This window comes from Notamacropus eugenii, chromosome 7, assembly GCF_028372415.1.
Source record: "Notamacropus eugenii isolate mMacEug1 chromosome 7, mMacEug1.pri_v2, whole genome shotgun sequence".
In the NCBI taxonomy this organism is placed as follows: Eukaryota; Metazoa; Chordata; class Mammalia; order Diprotodontia; family Macropodidae; genus Notamacropus; species Notamacropus eugenii.
The window spans coordinates 154,671,251-154,691,903 of NC_092878.1; the positions used below are offsets into that span (position 1 = coordinate 154,671,251).

Sequence of the window (20,653 nt, forward strand, 5' to 3'; positions counted from 1 at the left end):
GAGGATTCTTAAAAAAGAGCTCCTGGCTTGAGGTTTTAGGATGATGTTTATTTTTAAAATAAATATTTGGAGTTTGAAGAAATAGTTTCCATGAGCAAATAAAAGTTGAAGGCAAGTCAAGCTGAGAACACAAAGATCTTGTCAATTTCCATTTGGCTACACCATGGCCTCACTCTACAGCTATTTTCTGTAAGGGTTTCAGCACATGGTACAACTAAGGAAGGCAATGTTGAAGAACCATTCATAAAGTGACTTCCCCTTGATGGTCATGCCACTGTATGGCTTCTAAGGACCGCTTCACAAAAGGCCATCATCTATTTTAAAACATTCTCTTCACAGCAGCATGGGGGCAGTCCCATCCAAAAATCATTCATCAAAATCAGAGAAGGAAAGGACATTTGAAGTCATCTCATCCAACCTGTCACCTCAGGCAGGAATCTGCTCCATAATATCCTTCACTGGTGGTCATCCAGACTTTGTTGGAAAACATTCACTGTCAAGTATACTTCTTGTAAACAATGTAACACTGGATTCTGCTTTCTAATTCATTCTTCTATTATCTTCCATTGTATGGCTGAGTTCACCACATTCATAGTTATGACTGTATTTCTGTTTTTTTCTATCCTATTCTCTTATACTTTTCCCTGTTTTCTCCCATCTTCTTTTTACAAAGAAAGAGGTAGAGAAAGAAAAGTAATCTGCTCAGCCCTAAGCATCCAGTTCCTATTCCTCTGCCCCTGTTCTCTTCACTAAAATCAGGCCCTGCTCTATGGTTTCTCTCCTTTTTAATCCCTGTTTTACAACCTGCCCCCCAAAGCTGACATTCATTTTTGTAATTATTTTCTCCCTGATTCTTCCCTGCCTTTTAAACCCTCCTTATCCCTTCAAAACTGTTTCTCTGTAGAGTTTACAGTATTTCTATGTCAAACTCTGAATGCATTCAGTTCTCCTTTGTCTGATTCAGGTAAAAACAAGCTTTATGTGATACCCATCTCTGCCACTTTTGCTTTCATATTTCTATACCTTTTTCACATATTTATTATATAAGTTCACACACCAATTATAGAAATTTCATTAAACAAATGAAATTATACAACTTCACATACCAATTATATAAAATAGTAATTTCTCTTTACCATATTCATTTTCTCCACTTCTTTTCCCCTCTTAAAATGAAATTAAAATAATAAAGTCACATCCAAGTCTTGTGTTTGTTGTACTTTATTCTTAATATATGTTTCTCTTTACTCCTGTGTTTGTATCTCAAAGTTCCTTCTCAGCTCTGGCCTTTTCACCAGGAATACTTAAAAGTCTTCTGTTTTACTGATGGTCCATTTTTCCTTATCAATTCTACTTCCAAGGTTAGTTATTTTTGTTTGTAATCTTTTTTGCCTTTTGGAATTTATTCCAAGGTTTTCTTTCCTCTATGGCAGTTGGAGTATAAACTTGTAGGATACTGACTGCAGCTGTTTGGTTCATGAGGTCTTCCTTGATGCTTGCAGTATTTTTTCTTTGACTAAAAGTTCCAGATTTTGCCTATGACTTCCCCAGGATTTGCAGTTTGAGATTTCTTTCAGAAGATTACTAGTGGGTTCTTTCTGTTTTCATTTTGTCCTCTAATTTTAATAGATCCAAAGGAGTTTTCTTTTATGACGTCTGGAAAAATTACAATCAGCTTGGGTTTTTTGTTTTGTTTGATCACGGTTTTTAGGAAGTATGATGATTTTAAAATGATTTTGATGTTTTTTTTCCAGGTCAGTTGTTTAAATAATAGATTTGTTATAAGACTAGTGTTTCCACAACAGTTCTTTCCTCCCATTGACAACATGGGGAGGCCCTACCTAAAAGAAGACAAAGCTGCTTCTGGGACCTGATTGGCACAACTTTCATGATTCCAGTCCTTTTTCCACCTCACCCACACCTCCTGACCAGTCGACACGGAAGAGGCTTAGCACAAAGCTGCCCCTGAGCCTTGAAGGATCCCAGCTTCCTGCTCATCAAAGGGCATAAAATATCTCAGCCCCTCTAACTTGATGGATTTCTGAAATCCACACAAATAACTTTACTGTGTCTTGGTGACTAGATGTATTTCCATATGGAAAGGACTTCCTCCACAGATGCTATGTCAATTAAATCTTGTTCCATATCCTTGTTCTATTAGAACAAAGTAAAAGTCCTTATATTAAATATTCAGTGTCTCACAAGTCCTTCAATTTACCTCAACATCAAACCTGAACCAAGAGTGTGTTAGAATTAAAGCTGTGCCTCTGATAAGATTTCTTACATTTTCTTCTACTTGTTTGACCATCTGACTTTGTTCTGATATTTCTTCTCTCATGACTGTCTCGAAGTCTGGTGGCTCCTTTGGTTTTTCAGGGGGTCTCCTACTTCGGCAGTGATTTCCACCTTCTATTCTATGCTTCTCCTTCCAATTCCCCCCTCCAAACTTCCAATTTCAATTCTAATTTCACTTTCTAACTCGGGTTTATTTTCTCCCAAACACTCTTGGAGTTCTTGTGGCCAAGCCATTCTCTTTTATCCTCTTAGGAATAGCTTATAACGGTGTAATTATGCTCTGCTCTGGGGTTTTTCTTGAGCTTTTCTTCACCCATAGCATTTCTTCATTGTGCTTGGCATCTTCTAATTTTTATTGATATCTTTTGCTTCAGTTTTTATTGGGATTTTGTGCTAGAGCCAGACTCAGCTTCCTCCCACTCTCTTGGACGGGTTTGGCCAGTCTTAGCTTGGTCCTGTTCCCTTTATGATCTTGATGACAAAGCCACTACAGTTCTAAATGGGGCCCAGCCCTTGGTGGAATCCCTGACATCTTGGTCTATTGTCTGGTGACCCAAAGCAAGTTCTAGTACCCTTTCTGTCTCTATATCCTATCTCTAAGCAGGAGTTATCTCTATCCCCTACAGAGGTCCTGATAGGTCTCATCAATTACTGTAGGTTTTGCTGAGTATAGGCCTCCTGCAAAGCTCCCAGTATGTTGGTCATCACTAGGATTGCCCAAATGTTGTTGCTCTCTTTGGGACACTACAACAATAACAATGGGTCCAGACCTCTCAGAGGGTCCACAGGATCTGGGGATGTCCTAACCCTGCGCCTCATTGTGACTCCAGACTAGACAGCCCAGGGGCTACATCACTACAAGTGCTTTGGGCTTCTTGACAGCCACCCCACACACAGGCTGCCCAGTCACCCTTTCCTCTGTTGTGGCTGTATTGCAGGCTGTCAGTTCACTGGGTTTAGGCCTCTTGGAGAGCCTGGTGCAGCTGCCCAGTCTGCTCTCCTTATGCCATGTCCTGAAGGACTGACTCTGCCCACTGCTGCTCCAACAAGCCACAGCAAAGATCCCTCCAGTTTGAACCCCAGTTCAGGGTATTGACTTTCTCCTCCCTGCTTTGTCTCAGCTCGGAACACCCTCACATTTCTAGCAATTCACTGGTGCATTCCTGGTCTGAAAGAAATCAATTATTCCTTCTCTTCAGTTTTCTTGACCTCTGTTCCTTCTGGAGCCTTTTAAAAACATTGGTGCAGTATTGGAAGGAAAGGTGGGACTCTCTGAGAATCTTTCCTATTTCCATCTTCACTGGAAATCTAGAACCCACATCTAAATTCGGTCTGACCAAGACAGGACTATCTTCTCCTTAGTTATAGATACGCTACCTTTCTTCACGTAGTCAAAGACACAATTAGCTTTATCAGTCATCATATCATTCTATCGATTCACATCAAGTTTAGAGCCCACTAAAACTCTCTGATTTGGGGGTTGGGGGGTCAGCTACTGTCTAACCGTTCCTCCTCCATCTTCTACTTGCAAAGTTTTTTTTAACCCAAATACAGCATATGACTTTACATCTACACCTTTAAGTCTCCTCTCATTAGGTTCAGCCCAATATTCTAGCAGTTATGTGGCACAGTGGATAGGATGTTGGGCATGGAATCAAGAAGACCTGAGTTGAAATCTAGCCTCAGGCACTTATTAATTGTGTGATTTTGGCAAGTCACTTAACCTTCGCCTGTCTCTGATTCCTCATCTGTAAAATAGGGAAAATGACAGCACCCACCCCATAGGAGTGTTGTTAAGATCAAATGAGATGATGTTTGTAAAGTGCTTCACACAAATAGGCACTTAGCAAATGATGTTTTTTCCCTTTTTAGGTTTTATTTTCTTAGATTGGATCCAATAGTCTAGCCTGTTCAGATCTTTCTAAATTCTGACTATATATTTCTACATGTTAACTGCATTTCCAGCTTCCCAGTGTCATTAGTAGATCTGAAACATTTATCACCTATGCCTCTATCCAAGCTTTTGACAGAACTGTTATCACAGAGCCCTTCCTGGATCCCAGACACTCAGCCACAGAGATCTTTGCAAGTTAACACCAAACCTTTAGTGACTGTTCTTTGAATCCACCCATTCTGCCAGTTCCACCTACTCCCCTGCATCTTCTCCACAAAAAGTAGCATGAGAGATTTTGTCAAATGCTTTGATGGGGCCTTGGCTCTCTCTACCTTTGTGTCCTTGTGATAAATAGGGATATTCATATTGATGTCTCTGTGTTAGTCCAGTGCCAAAGATCATGCTTTGTTAGAGTCCATATTCAGTAAGTACCAGGATGGGAGCAGGGTATGATGAAGAACCTGGGTTTCAGATTCAGCCTAGAGTTGCCCATCTGAGTGGTACCAGTAGAGTTTACTCCAAAGAAAAGGAGTGCCCATTGGCACATAGGGAACAGCCTACTTCCTTCTTCAGCATTTCATGGTTTCTAAGCAGCATGAATTCTGACACTGGAATTCAGCTTGTACTTTTCATTCACAAACCAGACCCTGAGTCTTTTCACTAACTACAGAGCACTTCCAAAATTCACCCTCCTCCCTCATGTTCAGGGGGAATAAAAGTCACTCCAAAAGAGCTCACTTCCTCTGCTCTTTGTTCTCTTTCTCTCTTTCTTCCAGTCCTTAAAACAATAACCCACCCTGTTCAACATATCAATTTTTAATTTACAGTCTCACCAGCTTTGCCAAAGAGGAAAAATTTTCTCAACCAAATAGCATGTGCTGTATGATCATCCAAGAAAATGGAATTATCATCTTGATAGCTACAGATCCATCCATGGGGTTTGGGGATAGGGGCAGATTATGGCTACGTTCAACCATTAGAATGACATGTTATGTGGAAAAAACAATGGCTGTCAGTGTTCTGTCTGGCCCTGGGTGGGATGGGGTTGCAGAATGAAGAGACAGAGCTAAAGGTGTCAGGGAGGCAGATTTAGGTTCAATGTAAAGAAACATAATCAGGCTGCCTTGGGTGGTGAGTTACCTAGAATTAGAGATCATGGAAATCACAGAAGAGAGTTTGGTTCAGATACAGTTTGGCCCAGTCCAGACCCACATCTCCAACTGCTTACAGGAGATCTGCTCCTAGATGCCCCCCACCCCCTCTCCCGTCCCTTGAAGCCTTCTTCATGAAGCCTTCCATGATGCTCCTGGTGGTTAAGGACCCTTCTTCATTAGACCTCCCATGGTATTATCAAGATATCTCTGATGCACTTCTCATGAGACCAGGTGAGATGAATGGCCCCCATGTACCACTACTGGTCTAGAACCTTCTAACCCACAGGCAGGAGAACCAAGGCAAAAAGAGCCTCTCAAAACATGTCTGGCTATATTTTTGCCAGAAATCATTCACTCTAAGTGTGGGAGAGAAAAAAAGGAGGTCACCAGAGGATGATACTTACCCACCAACTGAGGGAGAGAAGAAGCCTCCCGATCCAGCATTATTGATCCCTTCTCCATGCATGTCCTCAGTTCAAATAAACTGTGCAAGGACAGAGTGGCCACATGAGGTTTGCTCCATCTCTCTCCACCCTGTTCTACTTTCTCTTCAAACTTGATCCACCTAGGAGAAAGCAGATCAATGAAGAGAAATGAAGGCTGTGGTCACCCTAGGGAAGCTCCCTTCCAAACCCCAAGCATGGGCAAAGTGTCCATTGCCAAAGACTTTTATGTGCTTATCTTACTATCCAAGGAATTTAGCAGCAAAGAGGATAAACAGAGGAATAAACAAATATTCTTTAAGCTAATTCCTTTCTGTTTTCTGTCACAAGGGAGAAAAAAGGTTAAAAAATGAGGAGAAAAACTCTCTTGAGGTGTTATCCCAGTACAAAATTATTTGAGGACCTTATATAACATTCAGGTGTGACAGGAATTCTTCCATACCCAGTACCATACCCAGTATTTAATGAAATGGGAATTCAATTTTGACTTAGGAGAGTATTTTCACCCTATGTAAAATAGGGTGAAAACTGGGGTACACCACTGAGAAGCACAAAATTCATGTTTATCTTCCTAAGTGAGGTAATGACCCTTGGAGATGGCTGCTATCTCCTGATATTATTCTCTAATGCTCCATCATGCACAGTGGCATTCCTTCCAAAGTCATGTGAGTGGAGTACAAGCAGGTTGGCTCTACCAACCAAATAAGAAGCACATTCAAGTCCATGTGCATCAACAAAATGAATTTATTTCCCCTTGGGAACCAACCAAGCTAAACTCAGAGAGATATATCACTAAAGTTTAGGGCCCAGAAGTCATGTTTTTCTATCACAATAGCTCACCTAGAGTGTCTACTAAGCACAGAACTCCAAAAATGATGGTGTCCAGTGGGATATTGACCACTCAATTTTGAACATATAATATAAAGAAACATATCAAAGCATTGGCAAGTATTTATTTAGTGCCTACTATGTGTCAAACACTCTGCTAGGAGCTGGAGATACAAATAGAGTGAATAAAATAACCCGTACTAACAAATAACTTATAAACTAATGGAAAGACAACGAGTATGTATGCAAGTACACACAGAATAAATATAAGGAGAATAAATTCAAAGCAGTTAAGTAGGAGGTAATTTGAGAGGGAAGGCACTAACCTCTTGAGGGTGTCAGGAAAGACTATATGTGAAAAGTGATGAACTCTATCTTGAAGGGTTAGAGGGATTCTGGGTATCCAAGATGAAGAGGGAATCATTGTGTAGCAGATGTCCAGTGCAAAGGCACAAAGATGGGGGATAGCGTGTGCAGAACAGGGGAGCAAAAGAGGAGAAAGGATGTTTCAAGGCCAGAAAGGTAAGTTGAGGTCAGTTTGTGAAGAATTTTAAAATCTAAACAAGATGGTTTATATTAGGTTTTAGATGTTAAAGGGGCCCAGTGGAGTTGTTGAAGTAGAAAAATGGCATGGTCAGATAAAGGCTGTAAGGAAAATTACTTTGGCAGCAGTGCACAGGATGGACTGAACTGGTCAGAGACTTGAGAGAGGGGGATCAATTAGGATGATATTGCAATAATCTAAGGAAGAGGTGATGGGAGACTGAACTGGGTGATAGATGAGAAAGTGAAGAGAAGAGGTGAGATCGGAGAGACGAGGCCAGCATAGATTTGGCAACTGATTGAATATGTGGGATAAAGAGTGGTGAGGAGTCAAGAATGGCACTGAGATTACCATCCTTGTGTCCCCTTCAACAGAATTAGGGAAATTTGGACGAGGGGTAGATTTGGGAGAGAAACAGAATGAGCTTTTGGGGGCATTTAAGTTTATTCCGGGACATCCAATTGGGGAAGTCCAATAGGCAATTTGTGATGTGAGACTGAAGCCCATAGGAGAGACTTGAGGGGGCTGGATCTATGCATCTGTTCATTGTCTGCATGATAATTCTATGAGAAGTGATGAAGTCTCTAAGAAAGTCTAGAGAGAGGAGTGAGGGGTCTAGGACGGAGCCCTGGAGAACACCCTCTGGATAGCAGGGCAAACGTTTATTATGAAGTGTTTTTAATATTCATCTCTATTCTTCAGGACTTCATGGGTGCACGTCTTCATTTGTGTTGTTGTTAACTCCCTATCCAACACAAATAGGAATGGAAAAACCCATACAAATGAAAAGAAGAATTCTTGAAGTGTTGGAGAATTCAAATAAGTTCTTTTCATACTAATAACTGTTAACATTTACATAGCACGTCATATATATTTATATGTAAATACATATGTAAAAATGAGAATATCAAATATTTATCATTTATAATGTACTCAAATTAGAATTAACATTTTACATACAGTTAATATCTATATGGCACTTTATATATGTATACAAATACAAATACAAATGAAAATATATAATACTGATCATTTGTAATGTACTCAAGGGGGAATTAATATTACATACATGTATTGTTATTTGATCCTCACAATATCCTTGTGTGGTAGGTGCTATTATTATTCCACTTTGTAGATGAAGAAACGAGGCTCAGAGAGCTTAAGTAGACTGCACAGTCACATAAAGCCGAGGAGTATCGAAGGGGATATTTGAACGCAGGTTTTCCTAACTCCAGCTCACACTCTATCTGCTGTTGTGCCCCAGCTGAAACTTTTCCCTCTCATTTTCAATCAATCAACTGACAAGTATCTGCTAGGTGTTGTGCATTGTGCTAAGTGCTGGGGGTTCCAAAAAAAGGCAAAAACAGTCCTGCCTTCAAATGCCCATTCAAATGGCAGTCAAAATATAAATAACTAGGTACATACAAGAGACATGCATAGCAGAAGAAAGATAACCTTGGAGGAAGAAGCCCAAGCAGCTGGGAGAACCAGGAAAGGTCTCGCCCTATGGAAGGTGTTACCTGAAGGAACCCAGGGATGCTATGAAGCCGAGGTGAGTAGGGGAGGAAGTACCCAGCATGGGGAAGAGTCAGAAAAAGGAGATGGTATGTCACCTGTGGGGAGCAGTAAGTAGTCCAGTATAACTGGACCATAAAGTACATGGAAGTATCCAGAAGTCCTGAGGAGAATTTGTTTCTCCATGTCTACAAAAATCCACTTAGACCCAAAGAGCGATAGGTCTGTGGTAAGAAAAACAGATTTCCGTACAACAGTCTAGGCATAGACAGAACAAATAAATCTCGAGAGCTTACACAGAAGTTCTACTTCCTTTTTGTGTGGCATATGCCTTCTCAGGCTGGGAATATTTGACAACCCTTCAGCAATGTATGGCAATATAGCGACAGAATGGAAAATAGAACTGAGCACACGCGCCAGTATTTATATAGGGACTTCTGAGGTCTGACAAGCTGTGAAAAGGGGGCAAAAGGACCACCATCTTCCCATGCATTATGGCTCGAACAAAAACTTTCTCTTTTCTCACTCCAGGTCTTCTATAAAGCTCAAGCAGAGATTAAGGGGGGGGGGGGGGGGGGCGGGGAATCTTGTTTTTCTACATTCTTCACCCAGCAGTTTAATGATTGAAAAATGTTTTCCCAGAAAAAAACTAAACACTCACCTAACTCTGGCCATAGGGACAAAGGTCAGAGATCAGAGGCAGATGAGCCTAAGATGCTTATTCTCATTCCCCTGTACCCACCCCCTCCCCAGCTAATAACTATGAGAATAAAAACTGCAAATCAAAGTGAGGATTTTGCTCTAAAATCTCAGGGATAAGTAGAATTAAGGACATATTTTAAACTGAAATTCATATAATCAGAAACTTTCGCCCAATGACCAGGGAGTATCCCCATTACCACCACCCTTGGAAAACCAGCAAAGATGGCATCGACCTACACCAACATGACGTGGTCACCACCATATGTATCCCCTTCTATAAGAGACAAGATAGAGGTGTGAATGGAGTGCTAGACTCAGGAGTAAGATGACTTGGTTTCAAATTCTGCCTCGCTGTATGCCCCTATCCAAGTTCCTTATTTTATCTGACCATCAGTTTCCTCAGTTATAACACAGGATAATAGCACTACCTACCTACCTCATAAGGAGGTTCTGAGGATCAAATGAGATAACGTGTAAAGAACTTCGCAAATCTTAAAGTGTTATATGAATATAACATTGTTACTCTTACTACTAGTACTACTAATTATTATTAACATTATTCTGACTACTACCACTACTATTACTACTATATTCCTATTACTATAATAGTACTAGTAATACTCCTGAAGTCATGGAAATGAAGTACAAACTGCTCAAATGAAATGGAGCCAACGCCTTTGAAATCAAGTCAAGTCAACAAGCATTATTCAGTGCCTGCTATGAGCCAGGAAATATAGGAAGAGCTGAATATACAAAGAAAGACAAAAAGAGAGAAGCCCTGAAGCAACATTTGAGTATTGCCCTTTCTCAAGACAATAAGAGGAAAAATAACTCCCATTTACATAATGCTGTGAGGAAAGTATTTTATTCCCTCCTTTACAAACAAGGAAAGGGAGATCCTAAAGGTTAACTTGTCGAAGGACACACAGTTAGTATAGGTCAGATTCAGGATTATTAACCTAAATCTCCTATTCCCCAACGGATCTTGAGCATCTTAAGAACAGAGACTGTCGTGCCTTTCTTCGTCATCTTTGTTTCTTCATTCCCTGCCTGGCATACAGGAGGAGCTTAATAAATGCTTTTAGGTTGAATGACTCCCAACTTCATTTCTATTAACACTACACAGATTACCTCAAGGAAAGTTAGAATGAATTATCTAGAACATGGTTCTTAACCATTTTCTATATTCCAGACTTCTTTGGCAAAGTCTACAGACACCTTCTCAGAAGAATCTTCTTAAATGTATAAATTAAAATACATAAGATTACAAAGAAAGCCAATGATAGTAAAACAAATTAGGCCCCATATTGGAATTTCCAAGTTCACAGACCCCAGAATGAGAACCCCTAGCCTGAGGATAAAAAAGCAGATTTTCTTCATGTCAGAAGTTCCTTTACATTCAGCTACCTTTTCATCACAAGTAAAAATTCCACAAGATTCAGAAAGAATCCCCAATATCTCCAACCTGGCCCTCTTCAAAAACTGAAAAAGGCAGTTGGAGGGCAAATACAGGGAGTTGATCTGGTGCTGGGATTTTTTTTTGAAAGAATAATCATTAAAGATTATGGCATTCATCACTTTTCTTAACTAGAAACAAAATCAAATAGTTCAACAGGGGAAGGAGTCTATGTCTGAATGGTGCATTTCAGAATTGTTGGTGTTTAAGCAAAAAAAAATTAGTTTGGCTTAATTTTCTCATCTGTTAACAGCTGATTATTTCAGTTAGTCTTAGATCCTTTAGACTTTTCTTCAAACTTGCATTTAAAATCTGTAATGACTTTAAACCCATAAATATCAAGTTCATCATCCTCTCCTTGGCACTAGGATTCATCGTTTCAGAGATCACACTGCAGACCTTTTTTTTTTTTTTTTTTTTTTTTTTTTTTTTTTAAGTAAGGGATTCAGTGGTGTTTTTGAGAGAAATCTTCAGAATGTTATGTTTTTGGGAAAGAACTTGGTTCGATTCAAGGACCTTGGCGCCCAGGGAATAACGGAGAGCAGTGGGGCTGCCTAGGGGAGAGAACTCAGCCAAGGGGCTGGAAGTGCTCTCAGTTTCACTGACTGCTAATGACTCCGCTACCTGGCATTCATGTGTGGGAAAGCCTTGGGGGAATGAAATCAAATGAGATTTGCAAATGCTATTTTGTCGCATCTATTTTCTGTCTTTGGGGTGCTATTTCAGTTTTTAAAAATAGCTGCTCTCATCCTTTGCTAAATAAACACACCCATTATTTGCTGTTTTTCTTTTATATGGATGGACATATAAGAAGGAGGCATGATGTTGTAAATCGAGAGCTAGCCTTAAAGCTAAGGAGATCTGGGTTCAAGATTCCCCTCTGATGCATAATGGCTTGGTGACCTTGGACAAGTGACTTAATCTCATGGTTCTCTCTAAATAAATTGGAAAGAAGGGACCCACCTGCAGCATTTGGGGGAGTTTCTTCAATCCTAGAGTTCCTTATATCAATGAAATCATACCGCCCGTTCCTATCTCCATTTCTGCCTATATTTTGTACAATAAAAATAAGACTAGATAACACTAGTATAGCACTCACTAAGTGCCAAGCACTGTGCTAAGGCTTTATCATAATTATCTCATTTGATCCTCACAATAACCCTGAGAGGTAGGTGCTATTATTATCCCCATTGTACAGAGAAGGAAACTGAGGCAAACAGAGGTTAAGTGACTTGCCCAGGGCCATATAGCTAGGGAGTGTTTGAGGACAGATTTGAACTCTGATCTTTCTGACTACACACACACACACACATGCAGGAGGTTACCAAAGGTGGAAGATTTTGAAGGACAGTCATGGCTGGCTTGAAAATTTCAAGTTGGTGTAAATTCATGAAAACCAATGCAAACTGAGAATCAGATAAAGAAACTGGCAGTCGTGCCAAGGATCTTCACTGGAGAAGGTCTCTCTTCTCCTGTCCCTTGGTGTTATCCAATCATCTTCAAGCTCCCTCTCACCTAGACTTCTCCACCACCCTCCTCTCACCCCCTCAGCACCCATGCACCATCTTTTTCTCTTGTCACTAAGTGTTAATAACTCTGCAGTTACTTAGATGGATGTTATTTGGACACATTTTTATGAAAAGGGTTCAACTCTGGGAGAACACAGAAATGTTCTAAAATTTTACCATTTGAATGAACAGAGACAGAATTTTTGCTAGATGAATTTTCCCCTTAAGAGAGTTTTCACTGATAATATTTGGCTTGTATTCGGTAAGATAAGTGTTTTGTCCTTCTGTGAAAAGTTTTCCCATGAATTGCAATGGTTTTCATTATAAATAAAAATGTGGTCCTTTCTTGGGACCTGAGGATTTTATTAGCACAGGGAACTCCCAGTGAGAAAGTTCCCTTCACCAATTCAGATCAGCAAAACTGTCCTGAAAATTAGACGTTTTGAGAGTTGCCTTGGACAAGGAGGGGATAAAGTAACTTGCCCAGGGTCACATCTATTTCATGCACCAGAGACAGACTTTGTACACAACAATAATAACGTACATAAACATCACTTTTAGAAAAATGAAGGCTAATCTAGAAATAATAAACTACCAGCTGGCTTGTGTTTCTGATCATTCTGGTTTTCCCCATTGTCCCCATTGGAGGGTTGTTATGCAACCCTCCAGCTCAGCATTCTGCCACAAGCAGAAAGTGGCCTTTTGAAGCCTCAGCACCAGACAGTTCCTTAGAATGTAAAATCTAACTCTATGTCACTTATAATTAATGCAGCACCTAACACACGAGATTCAGCAAACTGTTAATAATAATGAAGATAATGTCATTCCCACAGCATTAAAAGGACTGGAGGGAAGACTTTGACATGTTCGGTAGACTGTCTGTGGGTATTTGTGGATGGTAATCACACAAACTGGGAGGTTCTAAAGCCAGTTACATTGAGGGGTGGCAATGGTCTGAAAAAATATTCAAGGAAGTAGAAAATTTCCATTGTATCTGGATTCAGTCAGTCAATCAACAAGCTTACTAGAAGCTTTAACTGGGCCAAGTGATGGGGTTCACACCTGTGATTCTTTCCCCTGAAGGAGGCTGAGGCTAGTGGATCAGGGCTTGAGTTTTGCCCATTGGGTGTCTGTGCTAAATCTGGCACCAATACGAGGAGCCCTTGGGTAAGGGGAGGGGAAGGAGCAAACTAGCCCAGGTGAGAAAAAGAGAACAAGTTAAAGTTCCTGAGCCAAATCAAATTCATACCATGTCATTGGTCAGTCTTCAAAAACTAAAGACAAACAGTAAGAATTCATAATGGAATTGGACCTATGAGTGGCTGCTGCCTTTCAAGCCGGGTGGGTTAGGAAATCTAATTACATCAATCAATAAATAATTTAAATAAAATTGGAAAATTAGTGATGATGCATATTTTCTTCTGTTATTAAAAACTAGCTAAAATCTTTCATTGCAGAGTATATTAAAAAGCCATTATCCCTCTCGTATGGTAAATTACCATGTTTTCCATAAAGGGTCTATGTTTCCTCAAATCTCAGCATTTATCAGATAACAAAGATATTATTGGATAAATGATGTCCTTTTTTTCTAGTGCTATGCAGTTTCGATATGGTCGTACCTACTAGAGGTAAACCCAAAAGAAAAAAAAAATTATTTATCTCAAGGTCTGAGAAGTACATTGATAAAGTGTATCCTGTTAGGGGACTGCCAATGAAACAGATTTTCACTGACATGTTCAAGAGCAAGAGAACCACCGGGCATTTGAGTTTTACAAATTAGCAAGCATATGATAAAATATAATTAAGAAAACTCAAGGCCTCTAATTTTGTAATGAATCATAATTCAAATTGTGATTTATAATGGAAATTTACAATTTATAATGGAAAATAGGCTTGATCTTTGTCCAGGAACAAAATCCAACCACATAATAAAAATTTTACAATGAATTGAGTTGTCAACCACTTAGTGCCTCATTTTACCCAATCTGGAAGCCAATGGCTGGTTTGCAAATAGATCAAATGCTATTTTCAAGAACTTTTGAATTTTCAAGTTTAGCAGGGCAAGAAATACTACGAAACACTGTACATAAGTGCAGTGTATTGTGTACCTAATTAATTATATCCATCTGCCTTCATCTCTTTCAGAACAATTCATTTGGTCTAAAGTTATTTGGCAAAAACTGCTTTAGACCTCTTACTATCATCTGGTATAAGCAAAAATATTTAGTGTATGTTTATGAGTGAGTGTGTGTGTGTGTGTGTGTTTGTGTGACAGGCAGATCTGGTTACCCTCACTTGCAGCGAGTTAACCCATATTGCCTAAATAAATGTTACGTCCATAGTTTCCATTCCTAAGCAAGGTATGTGAAAGTTTACACTGATGACAATAACAAACCCCAAATTATCATCTAGTTTTAAAAAACCTAACGTTCACAAAAGACCAATAGCTAGTTTATAACACTGGTGATTCGAAACTAATCACAAAGTTGCCAACCATCATGGCTATTAATGGATGCTTTTTTGTCCCCAGAGAAGGTATTCAAGAGAAACTGCAAAAAAGATCAAATTAGACTGGATTTCAGGAAAAAACTTGCTAATGGTTAGAGCTATCCAAAAGGAGAATAGGTTCTCCAATAAGGTAGTGAGCTCCCCATCACTGGTGGTTTCTAACAGAGGCAGGATGATGACTTTGCTGTTGAGAGCATTGTTTTCTCCACACAAATTGGATTAGACGGAATCTAAGGCTCTACCATATAACTTCAATGAAGAAGTAAAAACGGTGCTGCTAATTACAGCTGCCATTTGTTCCAGACTTTGCAGACCAAGCCAGTCCATGACTGGGGCTTGGCAAGAGTCCAACTGGAGTCACAGTCTACAGCTTATATTTAGGTGGCTGTGGTGAGACCCTGGTGCTACATGACCTATTCATTTCAGAAATCATTAAAAGTTCAAGAAAGGTGATGAGCTCAAGACACAGAATGAGACATTCATTTTCAGACACAGCCATTAGGGGAATTTGTTGTGCTTAGCTAAGCAAATATTGCTAAAATAATTTCATTCTTTATATTTTTCAATGTGAAAGGTCAGTCGAAGAGAAAATAAATGCTTGTTAATTATGACTAAACAACAAAAACAAAAAACTCAGACTTTAAAGGGAAATGGAAAAAATAATTAAAGATATTGGCATCACTAAATTTAAAAAAAGGTTTGGAAATATGCATTCTTCATGGATGACTTTAAGCCTTCACTCAAACAAGGTCATACCTTACCCTTCTTCCTACTTCCTTTAAGAACTCTTTATCTGGACCCCATTGAAAAACTCTTTGATGCACAGATACTTCTATGGCAGTATTAATTAGCTAATTACCATTAGCTCCAATTCATTGAATACCCAGAAAATTCTAATATCCTGACATTAAAATAGTAAGATATTAAGCAGTGGATTCACAAGCTCTCCTATATGACTCGTCTGTTCGTCCTTAAGAGCTCTATCAGATCTAACTTGGAATACGCTACTGCCTATAACTGTCATACTAACTTGCCTTCTTTATACAAGAGTAAGGTCAGTAAGGGTGGATAGAATTTCAGAAGTCATCCCGACCCGTAAATAGTTTTCTGATTCTTGACTTTACAACAATGTTGGGCTTCCCAACAGTTAAACAAGAACATTCCTGAGTCTTAGAGGCCTCCTTTCTTACTGTCTCTTTCTCGTTCTGCCTGTTCTCCTAGAGGTCAGCAGCATGGTCAAGCACATTCCACAAAAGAAGCAGTGTTGTGGTCTAATGTGCATTTTTCTTGGCAAGAACCAATCAGATCTAAATCAAAAGCACAGAATGTTTTAGGACCCATTACTTGGTCATATTCGCTATGAATGGTTAATATTGACTTGGGTGAAATCAACTGAATTAGAGAGGTGATGAGCCAGGAGATTAATACGACAAAGAAAAAGTACCTTCTAGCAGTGTGACTCTGGGCAGGTCACTTAGGCCTTTTTGCCTCAGCTTTGTCAGCTATAAAAGGAGGAGGGTGGATTCAACCAACATCCCTTCCAGCTCTCAACTGAGGGGAATATTGGAGCTAGTTCATAGCAGCTCTGGGAAGCTGGTTGTTAAAATTTTAGCGTAGGCATTTTTATCCAGAAAACAGCCATCGGGGCTTATTTATTGCTTTTCATGGTTCATTGAATTGTTTTATTTGGTTAGTTATTTGATTAGGTGGCACAGTGAATACCGTGCTCAACCTGAAGTCAGGAAAAACTTAGTTCAAATCTCCCCTCAGTCCCTTACTAGCTGTGTGACCCTGGGCAAGTCACTTCTCTCTGTTTGTCTCAGTTTCATCATCTGTAAAATGAGTTGGAGAAGGAAATGGCCAACTGCTCCAGTATTTTTGCCAAGAAAACCTCCCAAAAGGTTCATAAAGTGTTGGACACAACTAAAACAATTCAACAGCAGCAACGTAAAAACATCATTGGGAAAGATGCTAATAATCCAAATTAAACTTAAAAGTGCATCCACTGTCTTGTTGGAGAACCACTTGTTAGACATTTACCAGCCCACCAATGTCTCAACTGATATCACAGTTGTTCCAAGAAGAACAGGGAATCATCAGGCTTCCCAGATGGGCCAAAGTTAAGATTTATGCTAACACTGCTCTCATCTTACCTATAAACGGGAGGTAGGATGGATTCTCACTAAAACGCATTCCAATTCCACTATTAGAAAATAAAAAAAATCTGAGTTGGAGGGGACCCCAGATACCATCAAGTCAAACTCATACCAAGTTCTCTCCAAATTCCACAAAGCTATGAATTAGAAGAGAATTGGTTTGGCAAATTAATTAGGAAAATTAGGAAATTAACTAGGAAAAGGAAAGGAAATTAATACTCAGAAAGGTAGGTTTCACATTAAAGGATTTCATATAAATAAAGTGGCAAAACTTGTTCAGAGTAACAAGAATAGTATATTTTCAAGAGGAATTTACTATAGGAAAGAAAAATGAAAAGCCAGGTCTGGTTTTCTCTGGCATTTTCACAATCAGGTTCTTCTATATGGAAGGACAGAATCTAGATTCTTTTTCCTCTGACTTATTCCATGACTTAAAGAAGTAAATTCTATTCTGAGCTCTGTCCCTGGTCCAGTCGATGACCTGTCTTGGGTTAAGTCCTTTGTGTTCCACAGTTCTCATCTATAAAAGAGATGAGTAATTACAAGGGCAAAAGTGGTTGTCGATTCATATTACAAAAGTTATGTTAAGAGTAGTTATTTTTGATATAATCACCTTCTACCTTGTCCTACCTATTTAGAACACTCATAAACCATACTTCATCTCAAACTTCCTTCCCTCACATTTCTCCCCCCAAACAGACTATTGATTGCTGATTATATTGCTAAAATGGTGGTATTACTACACAGAAAATGCAAATACCTTACCAGAAGCGAGTAGGCAAGAGTATGCTAAATCTTCCCAGATTCTTATATGAGAAGAAACTTGATGTTGATCTGAATTTCTACTAAAACATTTCTGCCAATTAAGTGATGTGAATCATATAGCAAATCCATGTTTCTAGGAGCAGAGTTCACTTAAAACATGGTTAAACATTTGTAGGCACAGGGGACAGATGTGGGTCAAGTCTGCCGCCAGGAGATATATCTGACTTATTGAATGATAGTGGGAATCCAAAAAGATCTCAACCAGTTAAAATGTTGAACCAAATCTAATTAGATAAAAGTTAATAGGGATAAATGTAAAATTCTACTCTTGGGCTCAAGCAACAAACTTCCCAAAAGATGAGATGGGTGAAGTTTGACTAGACAACAGTTTATTTGAAAAAGATCTGGAGGTCTAAATGAGGTCAGAATAAGTCCTGAGTATAATATGGAAACCATCCAAACCAGTGCAGCTACATTAAGAAGAGCATAGTGTCCAGAGCTGGAGAGATGGTAATACAGCTGCACCATGTTCTATCTGAATCACATCTAAGCAAAGGTTTTCAGTCCTGGGTGCTCTTTTGAAAAGTCAAAGCAAGGCAATAATCTTTTATTAAGAGCCTATTATAAGCCAGGGGATACAAAGAAAGTCCCTGTTCTCAAGGAAGGGTAGTCATAAGCTGGAAAACATGGGTGACTTTGATGGTGAGGACCTGAAAACTATTCCAAAACAGAAAGGACTGGTAAGGTTGGGTCTACAAAAATGAAGACTTGGCTCTCTATATTTATCTATGCATCTGTCTCTCTGTGTGTGTCTGTATGTAGACAGAAGAGAAGGAGGTTAAATGAAAGCTATGTTCCAGTATTTGAAGGGCTATCATCTCCAGAGAGAAAAGACTTGTTCTCCTTAGCCCTAGAGGGAAGAAGGAGTAGCAATGAATGGAAGCTTAAGAGAGACAGATTTTCTCTGGATGCAAGGAAAAATGCCCTAACATCAGCATCAGCATTCTGAAGTTTGTGTAGCAATTCAGTGTTTCCAGGTACTTCACAAATATACCATCCTCACAATAATCCTGGGAGGTAGAGATACTATTATCCCCATCTTATGATTGAGGAAATTGAGGCGATCAGGTTAAGTGAATTGCTCAGGGTCACACAGTTACTAAGTGTCTGAGGTCTGATTTGAACTCAGGTCCTCCTGATTCCAGGCACAGTGCTCGATCCACTGCACCACCTAGCTGCCCTACACATACACATACACTCTTCACCTGAAATAGAGAGGGGAAGGAGCAGTTTTCCTACAGGAGACCTTTCTTGAGAGTACCTTTTATGAAGTGAAATTTAAAGAGTATAGAGAGAATGCGGGTAGATCAGGGGAACAGACAAGAGAAGAGATCATGGAAATAGTTCCCCTAAGAGAGAGGAAAAATAAAGTAGAAGAAAAGACCTCTCCCCCCAGTTTATGATAAATGCTTCCTAAATGGCTTGTTGGCCACCCATCCATAGCGCCGCCAAACTCACCTCCCTAATGCACAAGGGTTGACACCTTCAAAGGGCACTCCAATGTGTACAATGTATAACAGACCATGGAACTTTGCCAAACATTTTATCCTCATTCTATCAGTTGATTTAATATGAAATAGAAACTTCTTAGGCTGGCATTCAAGGCCTTCTACAAGCTCTTTAGACTAACACTTCTCCAAGGTTCTTTACAGCCAAAATGGACCAGTAGCTGTCCCCCAATTTCATTCAATGCTCTCTTGTCCCCATGTCTTTTGCAGGGCAATCTTCCTGGGCCACATCCCAGCCCGCCCCCCACATAGCTAAGCCAAAGTAACACTTGCTACATGAACATTGTCCTGATTGTCTTCCGCTCATCTCAAAGAAAAGTTCTCTCACATCTTATTAATGATAGTTCCTCTGGTTTTCTGCTTTGCCAATCACATTTTATCTCACATCGTGCTTATGTGTGTATGTGTCTACTATAGACTCTAGTGCCAACCAGACTGTAAGCCCTTGAGGGTATAAAGCTGCCATTGTTTATATCTGCCATCCCCCACGTGCCTGGGGATTTCCGTGATATAGGGAGTCCCCAGGGAAGGAAATCCCCTCCATCACATAAGATCAACGCCCTTTCAGCAACTTAGAGTCTTAGGGAAATTGCCTAAAGGGCTGAGATCAGTGACTTTCCCAGGATCACATAACCAATACTTATCAGAGATGGGACTTGAACACAGGTCTTTCTGACTTCAAAGCCAGCTGTCTACCTAATATCTAGGCAGCTAGGGGGTGCAATGGTTAGAGCACTGGACCTAGAGTCAAAAAGATCTGAATTCAATTCTGACCTCAGACACGTAACAGTTGTGTGGTCCTAGACAAGTCACTTAACCTCTGTCTGCCTCAGTTTCCTCATCTGTAAAATGAGTCTAATAATAGCACCTAACCTCTCCCAGGAGTTATTATGAAGAAAAATGAGATCATATTTGTTGAATGATTTGCAAATATTATGGCACTACTTCAATGCTAATAATTATTGCATGGTGCGGCCCCTTATAGAAAAGAGAAGAGGCTTTTCAATCAAACATGAGGGAGCAGGAAATAGAAGGGAGGGAGGAAGTTCTGAGGGTTTGGATAAATCAAAAATCTCCTCTCTTTAGTACAGTGAATGATGAAAAGGGTCAAACCCATCGTGCATGCTTTATAAGGCATTACATTGATGAAGGAAAGTATATTAGACTTCACTAGAAAATGAATAGTTCAGGGTTATTCTTGCTATGGGGCAACAACTACATGTGGCTTTTTTTTCTAATACAGATTCAGGGGAAATGACCCATAATATACCAGAATATATGTAAAGCATAAATCATATCACAACAGGCTTTGCTGCA

The 20,653-nt window shown here is 39.6% G+C and overlaps 1 protein-coding gene across 4 annotated transcripts in view; it reads right to left on the bottom strand.

The window, feature by feature from the left end:
• The window catches only part of SLC4A4 (solute carrier family 4 member 4), a 387,105-nt gene that overhangs the window by 204,732 nt on the left and 161,720 nt on the right, over positions 1 to 20,653 (bottom strand). For all 4 annotated transcript variants that reach the window (XM_072624425.1, XM_072624427.1, XM_072624426.1 and 1 more), the window contains exon 5: positions 5,748 to 5,908. In XM_072624425.1, the coding sequence (XP_072480526.1) occupies positions 5,748 to 5,908 (161 nt within the window). The remainder of the gene's footprint in view (positions 1 to 5,747; positions 5,909 to 20,653) is intronic.